Here is a 14,145-nt window from a genome sequence, read left to right on the forward strand (position 1 = left end):
CAGCCAGCCAATCAGCCATGGCTGCCTTCATAATACTCCATTCCATTTTCCCCAGCCAGCCAATCAGCCATGGCTGCCTTCATAATACTCCATTCCATTTCCCCCAGCCAGCCAGTCAGCCATGGCTGCCTTCATAATACTCCATTCCATTTTCCCCAGCCAGCCAATCAGCCATGGCTGCCTTCATAATACTCCATTCCATTTCCCCCAGCCAGCCAGTCAGCCATGGCTGCCTCTATAATACACCATTCCATTTCTTCCAGCCAGCCAGTCAGCCATGGCTGCCTTCATAATACTCCATTCCATTTCCTCCAGCCAGCCAGTCAGCCATGGCTGCCTCCATAATACTCCATTCCATTTTCCCCAGCCAGCCAATCAGCCATGGCTGCCTCTATAATATGCCATTCCATTTTTCCCAGCCAGCCAGTCAGCCTTGGCTGCCTCCATAATATTTATTTATTTATTACATTTACATACCGCCCTATAGCTGAAGCTCTCTGGGCGGTTTACAAAGGAGGGGGAGATTTGCACAGTACCCTCCCACCCATGTTCCCCAGCAACTGTTGATTCACTGCCCCACTGGACATTGGAGCACCTCCGCTATGCCACCGCTCCTCAGGTAGCCCGGCGAACAGCCTCCGCTGCTGCACGTTCCTCCTAATGTTTAGCCCAAATCTGCCTTCCCCCAACTTCCAAGCATTTTCTTTAGTGCTGCCTTCCGGAGCAGCAGAGAACGGCTCCGTTCCATCTTCCGTCTGACTGCCCGTCAGAGGTTTGAAGACTGCTCTAAGTTCTCTGCAGAACTGTCTCTCCCCCGCTCCTTACGCTCATGGCTGTGTGGTTGGAATAAGAGCCAAAAATAAAATGAACCTCCCATGTGAAAGCAGGCAGGTGGCTGAGTGATGTAACCGCTTGCCAACTGAAGAGATTTCCCAGGAGTCTCAGCGTCACGGGTTCCGAGAAAAGAGAGAGAAGGATATTTCCTGCTCAGAGAGAGAGAGAAAGAGAATCCAAGGGGTCTGTGGGTCAAGCCATGAAATTGAAGCTCTCCATATTTTAAAAAAATCTTCTTTCACATTGATCCGTCCTTTACTGCAAGGAGCTTGGAGCACTGGCTGTGATTCTTCCCTCGCCCCATGCTGAACTTCACAACAGCTCTGCGAGGCGGGACACGCTGTCCCGAGGTCACACAAGGAGGCGATGGGGAATTGGAACGCAGATCTCCCTGGTTTAAGTCAAACCACTGCGATATGCAGGCCAATTGTTGACATTTTGTATTATGAGAGAGGGACGTTTTATTGCTCTCTCCCCTGATCCTAGAACCCAACGGGGTCATATCCCACGAAGCTGGTGGCTGGGAGATTCAGGACTTCTTCACACAGCGCATTAACTATGGGATTGCACAAGATCCGGCATTGGCTTTCAGATTTGGTTTTTAAAGGCCCACCTGTGTTTCTAAAACCGACGAGTTAATGCGTGTCCGAGCCAAGATTTCACAGTCTTAGTTATGGGGTAGGCCACTTGGCACTCTTGAGATATTTTTGGATTACAGTCCCCGTCATCCCTGACCATTTGACCATGCTGGATGGGGCTGATTGGAGTGGTAGTCCAAAACCCAGTGGGCCTACCTCATCTGTACCATTGCGCCTTGGAACTTTGGGTAGGGCGGGGGTTGTGGGCACGTAGGCAGGGTGGCGGAGGGGGTACCAGCTAGCACAGTTTTGGGGGGACGCCGCCTCGTTCTGGCATCCTTCGCTTTCTCCTTATTACTACCTCTTCCTTGTTTAACATCTCCTCCTCTTCCTGACCACCACCGTTGCCTGAGCCAGAGCGAGGGGCAGGTGAAAAACCACGCCCACCCTTGACACTGGCGCTGAACTGGAGTGCAGGCAGGATTTACCATGCCCAACGTGCATGTAGCAGGGGTCAAGATCAGGCCGGTCTCTCTGGCGTGTATCCCAAATAGGAGATGGAAGGAGTAGACCAGCCAAGGCAGGAAGCGGGGGAGGAAATTCTCCAGGTGTCAAGGAGGAATCTTCCCAGGGGCTTATCGAACTGGAGACCCAGGCTCAGAGGTCCTCCTCCCTGCCCCTGGGACTTTGTCAGAGGGGGAGGGAGCATCAGAATTGACGGATCCCAGAGTCCGCTGCAGGGTCAAGCGCCCAGAGTTGGAAGGAGTGGGCGGCGGTCCGCTAGGCTAGCCACACAGCAGAGGATACAGCTTGAAGTCCTACTCTGAAGGAGGAGTCCGGTAAAAGCCTGTCAGGCACGGCAGGAAGCCGCCCTCTTAGTTGATAGGCAACTGCCTTGCTTTGCTAGGCTAATGAAGCTTAGAACATAGCTCCTCGCATTCACACTCCTCTTCATTGAATGAAACTTTTGTGGGTTGCACAGCAGACCTCTTTACTGTCTCACATCTTGGCCGGAGGGTTTGGAATCACGACAGCAGGCAGCAAAACACACGTTCCTACATCCCCGTTTGCCTGTTAATTTCCTACGCAGCGTTGCGTCCGGGCTGCGAGTTCAGATTTTACTCCGCTGCCCCCTGGTGGCTGCGTCCAAATTTGCAGCTGTCTTCGGCTCACCTTGGCTTTCTTTCCCCCTGGTCCTCAGGTGGAAGTGGCCTTCTGGCTGCTCTCCATGCTGGCCACCCAGGACAAAAAGGACATGTCCCGCACCCTGCTAGCCATGTCCAGCTCCCAGGACAGCTGCTTGGCCATGCGGAAGTCAGGTTGCCTGCCGCTGCTCGTCCAGATACTCCACGACACGGATCGGGAGCCGGGCGCCGCACAGAGCCCCGGAGGAGCCGGGAAAGACTGCCGCATGCGGGCCAACGCTGCCCTGCACAACATCATCTTCTCCCAGCCTGATGAAGGGCAGGCCAAGAAAGAGATGAGGGTGCTCCACGTCTTGGAACAGATCCGCTCGTACTCAGAGACCTGCTGGGATTGGCTCAAAGTGCACCACAAAGACGCCAAGACCCCTGAAGGGGGAGCAGGTAGGGCGATCGCCTCGTGAGTTTCACCGTTTCTTTCTCTTTCCGGCCTCGCTCCCTGTGCCGCATCAAAGCCGGGGGTGCGTGTGTGTTTGCGGGTCCAAGCTCTACAGCGCCGCCCCTCCGGCAGGTCAAAAAGGGTACTGCAGCTTTCATACCGGCAGGGGTCAGGCGTCATTAGGGTTCATGACAGGCTGTTTAAAGCCGCCCAGTGGTCTAGTTCCTTGTTCGGACAGACCTGCTCCAGATTGCCAACTTAATTCCTTTGCAATATTCCCGACAACCCCTTCCGCTGTGCCTGCAGGTCCGGTTCCTATTGAGCCGCAGATCTGCCAAGCGACTTGTGCTGTCATGAAGCTGTCATTCGATGAAGAGTACCGCCGTGCCATGAATGAGCTAGGTAAGTTAGATTTGGGGGAGTATTTCAGCGTTTGAAAGGCCATAATTTAACGGGCACAGTCCGGGGCTTTTTCAGCGACTTGTTAACCATGCAGCATGGCTTATTTTTCTCGAACCCATGGTTTGTTGTCAGGTGGTTCAGGATGGTTCACAAGCTGCCCTGCATTCGGACAACACGCTAACCCACGCTTCCACGAACAACCCACGGTTCAACAACTCACGCTCAACCACTGAGATTGTGAGCGTGTTGTGTGAACAGCCGCAAGGCGTAAAACTGGCCCTATTGCTCCGGGAGATATTTCTCGTCTTCTTTTATCAAATATCAGCAGACACGCTGAGGTTGCATTCATACAAATTTGCACACCAGGAAATGGAAGCTTTGATTTGAGGCAACGTTGATGGCCCTCATCTTCTCTGTCCTATTCAGTCTTCCGTTCCCCTGTCCCCTCCTCTCTGCTTGGTTCCCTAGGCGGGCTACAGGCCGTCGCTGAGCTTCTCCAAGTGGACTACGAGATGCACCGAATGACCAACGACCCCCTCAACCTGGCCTTGAGGCGCTACACCGGCATGGCATTGACCAACCTCACCTTCGGGGACGTCGTCAACAAGGTGCGGTGGGATCGGGAGCTGTCTGGGCGGAGAAAGCGGAAGTTGAACCACCTCTCTGACAGCTTAGCGTCCGGCGGGAAGAACCTTCCGCTCAGATAGGCTGGTATTTCGGCCCCGCCTCTTTAGCCTTCGGACTGCCCACCACTGGGATCCGCCTCCTGAAATGGAATTCAGTTCTTGGGCTCAAAGAGCTTCAACTTCCCCAGTGGGCCCGTGAAACTGGGTGGCGTGGGTGTCTGCTTGTTTTGCAGGCTAGTGCCTTTGCTGGGCTTATTTGCAAGGTTGGGTAAGAGTGTGTTTTGAAAGACTCAACAACAGCTTTGGGATGGGATATCCCGGGCTGGACTCAATGGCCTTATATAGGCCCCTTCCAACTCTACTATTCTATGATTCAATGTTCTTTCCTCCCACGTCTGACGCTGACCTCACACCCTGCGTCCCTTCCCTTTTTCCTCTCCTGCCTAGGCAGCGTTGTGCTCACGCCAGAGATGCATGCAAGCCATTGTTGCGCAGCTAGCGTCCGACAGCGAGGAGCTACACCAGGTGAGCATGGGCAAAAGTGACATTGAGAAAGGGAAGGCACCAGCACCAGCTTCAGGCTTTTGGGAGGGGAGGTGGAAACACCTGTCATGGTCAGGCCTGTTCCCCTTAGTGTGGGGGAAGGAGTTTCAGGCTATCCGAATCAGATTCTGAAGCCGAAGACACATGGCTAGAAACATACCAGCCTACGCAAGAAGCGGGGGAAGAGGTTCTCCCAGGTTCTTCACCCGCCAGGGAGGAATCTTCACCGGAGCTTATCAGTGAAAGCGTTAACCACTCAGAGTCTGTAGGAACTCAGCAATCCTCAGAGCGGGACGGGACTTCAGAGGTGACCGATCCCAGAGTCCGCTGCAGGTTCAAACGGGCAGAGCTAAAAGACGGTGAGAGGCGATCGGCTCAGCTAGCTTCTCACCAAAGGCGAGGAATCTCCTTTGAAGTTAAAGGGACTCAGGGAAAAGACCTTCCCTTTTGTTGAAAGGACAATGGTCCCACATAGTTAGGCGAGTTTCAGCTTAGAGGAACGTTCCTAAGCTCTCTTCAGGTGCGAAGAGAAGTTTATTTGCTGAATCAAGCTTTGTGGAGTACTTGGCAGACCTCTTTATGGTCTCGCACACCAGCGGGAGGGCTTGGAGACATGACAACACCCTCCATGGGGCCCTCCTCAGTGAGTGCAGCTTCTCACCACCTCTGTTGCCTGGGGCAGAGTGAGAGCCAGTGTGGCGTAGTGGCTAAAGTGTCAGACTGGGAGTTGGGAGATCCGGGTTCTAGTCCCCGCTCAGCCATGGAAACCTTCTGGGTGACTTTGGGCCAGTCGCAGACTCTCAGCCCAACCCACCTCACAGGGTTGTTGTTGTGGGGATAACATGGAGTGGAGGAGGATTATGTATGCTGCCTTGGGTTCCTTGGAGGAAAAAGGCGGGATATAAATGCAATAAATAAATAAATAAATAAATAAATAAATAAATAAGCAGGTTGCCGTGGGGAAGAGGAAGAGCAAGTCCAGGGTGCTCTTGCCAATCAGCCCCTCCAGGGGGCCTCGGCTGGTGCCCTAACATGCCTACCTTTGGTGCCAGGCTGATCTCTGCCTTTTCCTTAACTCGCTCCCTTCCCTTCCCAATGGCTCTTCCTCCTCAGGTGGTGTCCAGCATCCTTCGCAACCTCTCCTGGCGGGCAGATATGAACAGCAAGAAAGTCTTGAGGGAGGTGGGCAGCGTCACGGCGCTGATGCAGTGCGCCTTGCGGGCCACCAAGGTGAGCCGGGAACGACGGGGTGGCAACCGTGACCCTGTTCTCCTCTCCAGTCTGTGTTTGTCTAGCTGCCTGATGGTCCTTCACCCCCCTGTGCCCTCATATAAGCACGTAAGAAGAGCCCTGCAGATGTTCAGACCAAAGGTCCATCTAGTCCAGCAATCTGCTCATGGACCAACAGAGCAGGACGCGGTGCAACAGCACCCTCCTGCCCATGTTCCCCTGCAACTGGGGCGCACAGGCTGACTGCCTCTGATACTGGAGGTTGCACAGAGCGCTAGTAGCCACGGACAGCCGTCTCCTCCTCCAGGAATTTCTCCAACCCCCTTTGAAAGCCATCGAAATGGGTGGCCATCATTTTTGACACCACCGTCGAGAAATGTGGGCGTGTGGTGGGGAAACTCCACCCCACGGTGGAGGGTTTTTTCCTTGGGAAAACGCTCCACGCTGAATATCCACGCTGTGCAAAGGAGAGTTCCTGCACAACCATTATGTGGCGTGGAGGGCTCCGTTGCGTTGACTTTTCCCACCGGCTGCAGAGTTCCCTGGCGAGAGCGGCGAAAGGAGTGCGTGCCGCTCTAGGACAGCTGCCGGGATTGTTTTGTTTTGCAGCCGTGGCTGATGGGATACCGTCGGGAGGACCAGGGGAGGAGAGAGGGTGGAGGAACAGTTGTTGTTGCTGTTGTGATTGTGATCGTTGGTTAGCATTGCTCTAATTCTGCGGTGCGTGCCAGGAATCCACCCTGAAGAGCGTTCTCAGCGCCTTGTGGAACCTGTCGGCTCACAGCACGGAGAACAAGGCCGCCATCTGCGTGGTGGAGGGGGCGCTGGGCTTCCTGGTCAGCACCCTCACCTACAAGTGTCAGAGCAACTCGCTAGCCATCATTGAGAGCGGGGGCGGGATCTTGAGGAACGTCTCCAGCCTGGTGGCGACCAAGGAAGACTACCGGTCAGTGCCTCCCGCTTCCTTCCTCTTTGGGCGACATCCTACGCTTTGGGGCAAATAATGACGCCCTGCCCAGACACAAACACACATCGAAAAACACACACACACATTCAGAAACACATGCACACACGCAGCAACACAGAAGCACACAAAAGCGCCCAAACACAGAGAAGCACACACGGACACACAGCCACACAAACGAACACACAAGAACACACACAGAGAAACACACACACAGAAACACACTTATTCAGCAATACACACACCTATAGAAATACACACTCACACAAAGACAGAAACACGCACAGACATCCCTACTCAGTGGTAGAGAAACACACACATGCATAAAGAAACACACACACACACAGAGAAATACAGAAACACACATATAGACATATACACACACAAATGCACATATAGCACAGATAGGCATTGATGCATAGGCAATGATGTATAGATATATGAATGTTACACAGTATATTTGAAATTGTTGTTGTTGTTGTTATTATTATTATTATTGGGTAAGCCTCCCTTCCCCAATCTAGTTCCCCTTCCAGATGTGTTATAGAATCATAGAATAGCAGAGTTGGAAGGGGCCTCTAAGGCCATCGAGTCCAACCCCCTGCTCAATGCAGGAATCCACCCTAAAGCATCCCTGACAGGTGGTTGTCCAGCTGCCTTTTGAAGGCCTCTAGTGTGGGAGAGCCCACCACCTCCCTAAGGAATTGATTCCATTGTCGAACTGCTCGAACAGTCAGGACGTTTTTCCTGATGTTTTGTCACACTGCTCTAACGGTCAGGACGTTTTTCCTGATGTCCAGCCGGAATCTGGCTTCCTGTAACTTGAGCCCGTTATTCCGTGTCCTGCACTCTGGGAGGATCGAGAAGAGATCCTGGCCCTCCTCTGTGTGGCAACCCTTCAAGTATTTGAAGAGTGCTATCATGACTCCCTTCAGCCTCTTCTGGGTGGTTCTGCCAGAATGGATTCACAAGCCCACCAAAATCAGACCCACTGAGGGAGATGGAGATACAGGGTAGAATCCGCTCCTTAGAGTAGAGCCATTGACATGAATGGGACTTGAGTTGGTCACGACTAGCTAAACCCCACTCGTTTCAATGCTTTAGCTGGATTGGACCCTGGGCTGACTTTCTGTCCAAACCTCCTGTCTTCCAGGCAAGTCTTGCGAGACCACAACTGCCTCCAGACCTTGCTCCAACACCTGAAGTCCCACAGCCTGACCATCGTCAGTAACGCCTGTGGCACCCTCTGGAACCTCTCCGCCCGCAGCCCCAAAGACCAGGAGCTGCTGTGGGACTTGAACGCTGTCAGCATGTTGCGGAACCTGGTTGACTCCAAGCACAAGATGATTGCGATGGGCAGCGCGGCAGCACTCCGCAACCTCTTGGCCAACCGGCCCCTCAAGTACAAGGACGCCATGGTCATCTCGCCCGGGTCGTGCATGCCCTCGTTGTATATGAGGAAGCAGAAGGCGCTGGAGGCGGAGTTGGATGCCAAACACTTGGCGGAGACCTTTGACACCATGGAGAAGCAGATCTTGAAGAACCAGAGCGCCAAAAAGCCCATGCGGCACATGGAGAACTTGGTGAAAGACTACGCTTCCGATTCGGGTTGCTTCGATGACGACGAGGTGCCCAATGTCTCCAGCGGCGCGGAGACAGGGAATGCGTCAGTCCTCTCCATGTTCCTCAACTCCTCTTTTCTCCAAGGCCAGGCTCTTCCAAGAGCGGTCGCCCAAAGGAGATGCCCGGAACCGGAGAAAGATGAGAGCGGAAAGCCAACAGAAGCGAAAAAGGTTCCCCCGTTGCTTCTACCCCCGGACAATGAGGTCTCCATGGCAGCTGAGAAGTTGGCCAACAAGATTTCCACCACCGTCGCCAAGATAGACAAACTGGTGGAAGATATCTCCCTCCTCCACACCTCCTCCGATGACAGCTTCAGCCTCAGCTCCGAAGACCACTGCCTCGACTGGCAATACGGCTCGGATGAGGTCCACGAAGCCCGGGCTCAGTCGTGCTCCCCCTGCCGGCTGTCGGATGCCGGCGGGTTCGTCAAGCGGGAAGGTCTTAGCCGGGCTCACACCCTCCTGAGGCTGAAGACGGCTTACACCAGCTTGTCCAACGACAGCCTCAACAGCGGGAGCACCAGCGACGGGTATTGCACGAAGGAGCACATGAAACCCTGCACCAGAACAACGTTCCTGGACTTCAAGGACGAGCTGCACCGGCGTCAGAAGCGTCCCAGCCGCCTGGACTTGAAGAACATCTTGATCAATCGGCCGGAGAAGGTAGAACCTCCAGTGAAGAAGCATCAAGAGCTCAGTGAGGTGGCAGAGAAACCAGAACCACTGGAGAAGGCCATGAAAACAGCAGTTTGCCAAAGCAGCGAAGTTGCTGAGAAGGAATACGGATGTAAGAAGGCAGCTTCCAGCAACGAGCTGCTGGATCCCAACCTGACCGTCCATACAATTAAGCTCTCACCATCCTACCAGCATGTCCCCCTCGTGGAGAATGTGGACAACGGCGAGCCAGAACCCGAGACTATGAGGCTGTCGGGTGCCGGGTCGTACTACCAAAGCCTGTCCGCCCACATGGTGGAAAACGCAAGCAAGGTTCCGGAGAAGCTTCCGGTCCCCGTGGGACAAGAGCAGCTGCAGAAATACTCCGTGGAGGACACCCCGATATGCTTCTCTCGGTGCAGTTCTCTGTCTTCCCTTTCCTCAGCCGACAATGTACTGGACGGGCAGAGCCACAGCGAGAATGAGATGGACAGCGACTCGTCGCTGGAGATCATCGAGGTGGAAGAAGTGGAAGAAGCCCACCGAGAAGAGCAAGCCGAGAAGGCGAAAAGGGTGGCGGAACCCCTGCCCACCGCCTCGCAGCCCATCGCTATCCCTTTCCCCAAGAAGGAGAAGGTCTTCCTTCGAGGTGTTTCGCCCTCCCGGCACGAAGACCTGACCCCGTCCAGCTCGTCCGAGAACTACATCCAGGAGACTCCCTTGGTGATGAGCCGCTGTAGTTCAGTCAGCTCGTTGGGCAGTTTCGAGAGCCCCTCTATCGCTAGCTCTATCCAGAGCGAGCCCTGCAGTGAGATGATCAGTGGGACCGTGAGCCCTAGCGAGTTACCCGACAGCCCGGGGCAGACCATGCCTCCGAGCCGGAGCAAAACGCCTCTCTTTGAACTGGGCGGCCAGCCGGAGAAGGAGGCTAGCCAGTTCAACATCCAGTGGGAGAACAACGTCAAGAAGTTCATGGAGATCACCGACTTCAAAGAGCGCTTCCAGATGCCCCAAGACCTCGACTCCATGGTCTACTTCACAGTGGAGAAACCCAACGAGAACTTCTCCTGTGCCTCCAGCTTGAGTGCGTTGCCCCTCCACGAGCACTACGTCCAGAAGGATGTGGAGCTGAAACTCATCCCTCCGTTCCCCGAGAGGAACGGCTTGAGCTTCATGACGCACGAGAAAAGGGAGGAAGAGCGGACCAATGAGAGGAAACCGGAGAGACTCGAGCTAACCTCTGACGAAGACGTTGAGATCTTGAAGGAGTGCATCAACTCGGCCATGCCGTCCCGTTTCCGGAAGGTCCGTACGTCCCTTATCTCTGGCCTCCCAGCCCAGGTTTTGAATCCGCAGTCCAAGAAGCCGGTCCACGTTCCGGTCTATATGCTCGTCCCGGCGAACTCCCATTTGGGTATCTCCAAGCAGAGACGAGCTACCGTTACTAGACCCAACAAGGACTATACTGGTGACGAGGATTCTTTCACCGACTCAGCAGAAGGAACCCCGGTCAACTTCTCTAGTGCAGCTTCCCTGAGCGACGAGACCCTCCAGTACCCATTGAAGGAGGACTCAAGGCATTGCTCCGGTAAGAGGAGGGAAACGCCGGGGCCACGAGGAGCGGGGCTCAAGATGGAGATGAGGCAGTGTGAGCGAGGCAGCCCGCGGGCCGGAAGGATAACCTCCAGCCACTCAACTCCAACCAAAATGGCTTCCTCTTACAAGCACAAAACCGGATCGAATCACACCAGCCCACTTCGGGCAGGAAGGGCCCAATCCGCCGAGTCCAAGAGAGGGCACGTTCCCCTCAAGAACCTGGAGTTGACCCTCGTGCGGCAAGGGAGCCTGAGGGCATGTTCCGAAGGTAGCCGTTCCAGGAAGGAGGCTCCCCGGGAGACCGGGAGCCACAACAGTGACATGGCCTTCCAGTCCCTGTGCCACACGACGCCGACCGAGGAGGCGGTGTATTGCTTCTACGAGAACGATTCGGATGACCTGACGGAGCTCGGCATGAAGAATTCGCCCAAGAGGAAGGCCAGCAAAGGTCAAAAGAAAGAGTGCTGGGTGGCCAAGAAGGAGCCTGAGCAGACTGCGCGACAGCAGCTTCAGGCGAAAACCAAGATGGCGCCCAAGCTCCGCAGCAATCTCATTGTGGACGAGACGCCGCCGTGTTATTCTCTCAGCTCTTCCTTGAGTTCCCTCAGTGATCTGGAGCTCTACGACCCTGAAGAGAGGAGTCAGGTGTACAGTGGCAGGGTCAACCGCCAGTTGACCCTCCACCGCCGCCACGAAATGAGAGCGGCCATATCCAGAGGGAGAGACAGCTCCGCCAGTTCGCTGAGCTACAACTCAGAGGACGATTTGCTGCAGAAGTGTATCGGCTTAGCCGTGCCCAAGAGGAGACGCCCGTCGGGAAGAAGGCTGAACGGCGAAAAGGAGCGGAAGGCCCTCAAGGCCAAGGAGCGGAAGCCCGAAGCTTTGGTGGACGAAGCAACCGACGGAAGAGGTTCAGATCTGGACAGCGTTGACTGGAAAGCCATCCAGGAAGGGGCAAATTCCATTGTCACGTGGCTGCACCAAGCCGCCTCTTCTTTAGGCCGGGAGCCTTCCTCAGAATCGGACTCCATCCTCTCCTTTATGTCCGGCTTCTCGGCAGGCTCTACTTTGCAGCTGTCTCTGGACAGGAAGGAAAAGAAGAGAGGGAAGAAAAACCCCGGTGGTCACACTGAGAAGAAAGATCACCTAAAGGCTTTTCAAGATGGTAAGAAGCCCACGGAAGCCGGAGCTGCCGGTTGCCGGAACGGCAGGGTGGAGAAAAGCCTCACCCAGCAGAAACCACTGACCAACTTACCGGTGGTCTTCCGTGGCCGGACGGTGATCTATATGCCCGACGCGGGAAAGGAGTCACAGATGCAGAGTGCCAAGTCCACCCCGAGGAAAACGGGGCCTGCAGTCAAGCCGGAAGCCCCCGCGAAGAACCCGAATCTGAACCAACAGAGATCGCGGAGTCTCCACAGGCCTGGGAAGATCTCAGAAATGGTGGACCTCACGCTGCCCAAGAGGAGCGCCACCCCGCCGGCCCGCATTACCAAAGCACCTTCCTCTGGGTCGTCAAGGACGTCGACGCCGTCCCAGCCCAACCAGAAGAAGTTACCGTCGCCATCACAGCCGCTCAACCGACCGATGCTGTCTCGCGAAGCCGGGAAAGGCGGAGGCAACACGACACCTCCCGGCCCGAACCCTAAACCGGTCCAGAAATCGCCCGTATCCAAGCAGCACAAGACCCAGAAATCTCCCGTCCGGATCCCCTTCATGCAGAAGCCCGCTAAGAAGACCCTTCCGGCAAGGAACAGCATGCCTGTGTTGGAGGAGCAGGTGGGAAGAGGAGGCGCTGATCCGAGGCCCAAGGCCACCGGGAAAGGCATGTATCAGAACAGCCGCCTCAACTTGGTGCGCATGTCCTCGGTGAGGTCCGTTGGCAGCGACTCGGACCGCACAGGGTTCCTGCGGCAGCTGACATTCATCAAGGAGTCGTCTGGCCGCCTCATGCGGCATCACGCTGAGCTCTCTTCCTCGGAGCACATGTCCTCGCTCTCTCAGGGTGGGTCTCCTCGGAGAGGCAGGCTGGGCCTGCCGACGGTCTTCCTTTGCTCGTCCCGCTGTGACGATCTCAAAGTGGACAAGCCGGCGGGGCCAAGCCAACGCCCTGTCATCTCCCGGGCGCCTCTTCCCAGCCCAAGAGTCCCGGTGGGCACCAGGCCTCCGAGACGAACCAGTTCGGAAAGCCCTTCCAGGCTCCCGGTCAAAACAAACCACGTCCCCCCGGAGCCATTCAAGCGTTACTCGTCGTCCCCTCAGATCAACGTTGTCAAGAGGTCAGCCAGCCCAGCTTCCACGCCTCCCTGTTGCCCTGAGTCTTTAGCTGGGGGGAAGAAGAAGAACGAGGAGACACCCAAATTACCTGTGGTTCCTCCTCCTCCTCCTCCTCCTCCTGGGATTGTGGAGCACGGGACCGAAGAGCAGCCGCAAGCAAGGGTCAAAGGGACCTGGAAAAGAATCCGCGACGAAGACATCCCCCATATCCTAAAAAGCACCCTCCCGTCAACTGCCCTGCCGCTCGTTAGCACCTTGAAGGAAGAGGAGGCCCACCAGACCTGGGGAACCCTTCAACGGAAGACCAGCGACGCCGTGGTACAGACGGAAGACTTCGCCATGGCCAAGACCAACTCCAGCACTTCTCCAACGTTGGAGGCCCAGGAGATCCCCAAGATCGCGCCCGACGGCGGCGAGGTGGACGGCTTCAGCCCAGGCAAGGTCACCTTCACACACGAAGCAGCGGTCAACTCTCTTGGGAACTTTCCTCCGAGTAGACACAGCTCCCCGAGCAGGGCTGCGCGGGTGACCCCTTTCAATTATACCCCCAGCCCCATGGTGGAGCCCACGGTCAACGAGAAACAGGTGGAGAAGGTGCAGGTTTGACCATCCACCAGGTTGGCCTTGGAAGTTCCTGACATGTCCTTAGGGACGGCTGTATATATACATAACGAACGTTCGTTCCCCGTTAACTCTCTCTTCTTCTTTTTTGTAAAGCAGAAATTCCCCCCAATTCTCAACAAACTGAGGAGGAATCTGGCAGTGTTTCTTATGAGCACTGGACAGATAGATCTGCTTCTTATGAGAGAGACCCCCAAAGAAGATGGACGAGCGATATTTATTCCTTTTGTTTCCACTTCTTCCTTCCTTTCTTTTTTCTTTCTTGGCTAAATGGCGCTCGGGAACGTTTGACCCAACTGAGGCCTGCGAAAAGACAGGCCAACACACAACCGCTTCAGTGTTTTGCCGACGGCGATGGTGCTACGAGCCGTCCTTCGGAAGCGTGGGGTGGGGTGCTTTCCAAACCGGGGTCTGATTTCAGGGCTGTGCTTTCTTCAAAGAAAGAGGATGCCAGAAGGCAGAGTTCTTTCTGCCACAATCCCCCCCCCTTGCGTTTGATGTGTAGTTTTGCCGACAGCATCTCCGGAGGGGGAACCGGGGTGCTTTTCACAAATGCACGCTTGGGTGATTTATCACTGGGATGATCCGTCACCATTGGACGATCCCGCATCCATAAT

At 55.3% G+C, this 14,145-nt stretch overlaps 1 protein-coding gene across 1 annotated transcript in view; it reads left to right on the forward strand.

Moving 5' to 3' along the window:
* The window catches only part of APC2 (APC regulator of WNT signaling pathway 2), a 47,245-nt gene extending 33,650 nt beyond the window's left edge, over positions 1–13,595 (forward strand). The window contains exons 9-15 of the mRNA XM_063147081.1: positions 2,614–2,998; positions 3,300–3,395; positions 3,864–4,003; positions 4,469–4,546; positions 5,678–5,794; positions 6,526–6,740; positions 7,912–13,595. Of these exons, the coding sequence (XP_063003151.1) occupies positions 2,614–2,998; positions 3,300–3,395; positions 3,864–4,003; positions 4,469–4,546; positions 5,678–5,794; positions 6,526–6,740; positions 7,912–13,513 (6,633 nt within the window). The 3' untranslated portion in view covers positions 13,514–13,595. The remainder of the gene's footprint in view (positions 1–2,613; positions 2,999–3,299; positions 3,396–3,863; positions 4,004–4,468; positions 4,547–5,677; positions 5,795–6,525; positions 6,741–7,911) is intronic.
* The last annotated feature ends 550 nt before the right edge of the window (positions 13,596–14,145 follow it).

This window comes from Elgaria multicarinata, chromosome 23 (genome assembly GCF_023053635.1).
Source record: "Elgaria multicarinata webbii isolate HBS135686 ecotype San Diego chromosome 23, rElgMul1.1.pri, whole genome shotgun sequence".
Classification (NCBI taxonomy): Eukaryota; Metazoa; Chordata; class Lepidosauria; order Squamata; family Anguidae; genus Elgaria; species Elgaria multicarinata.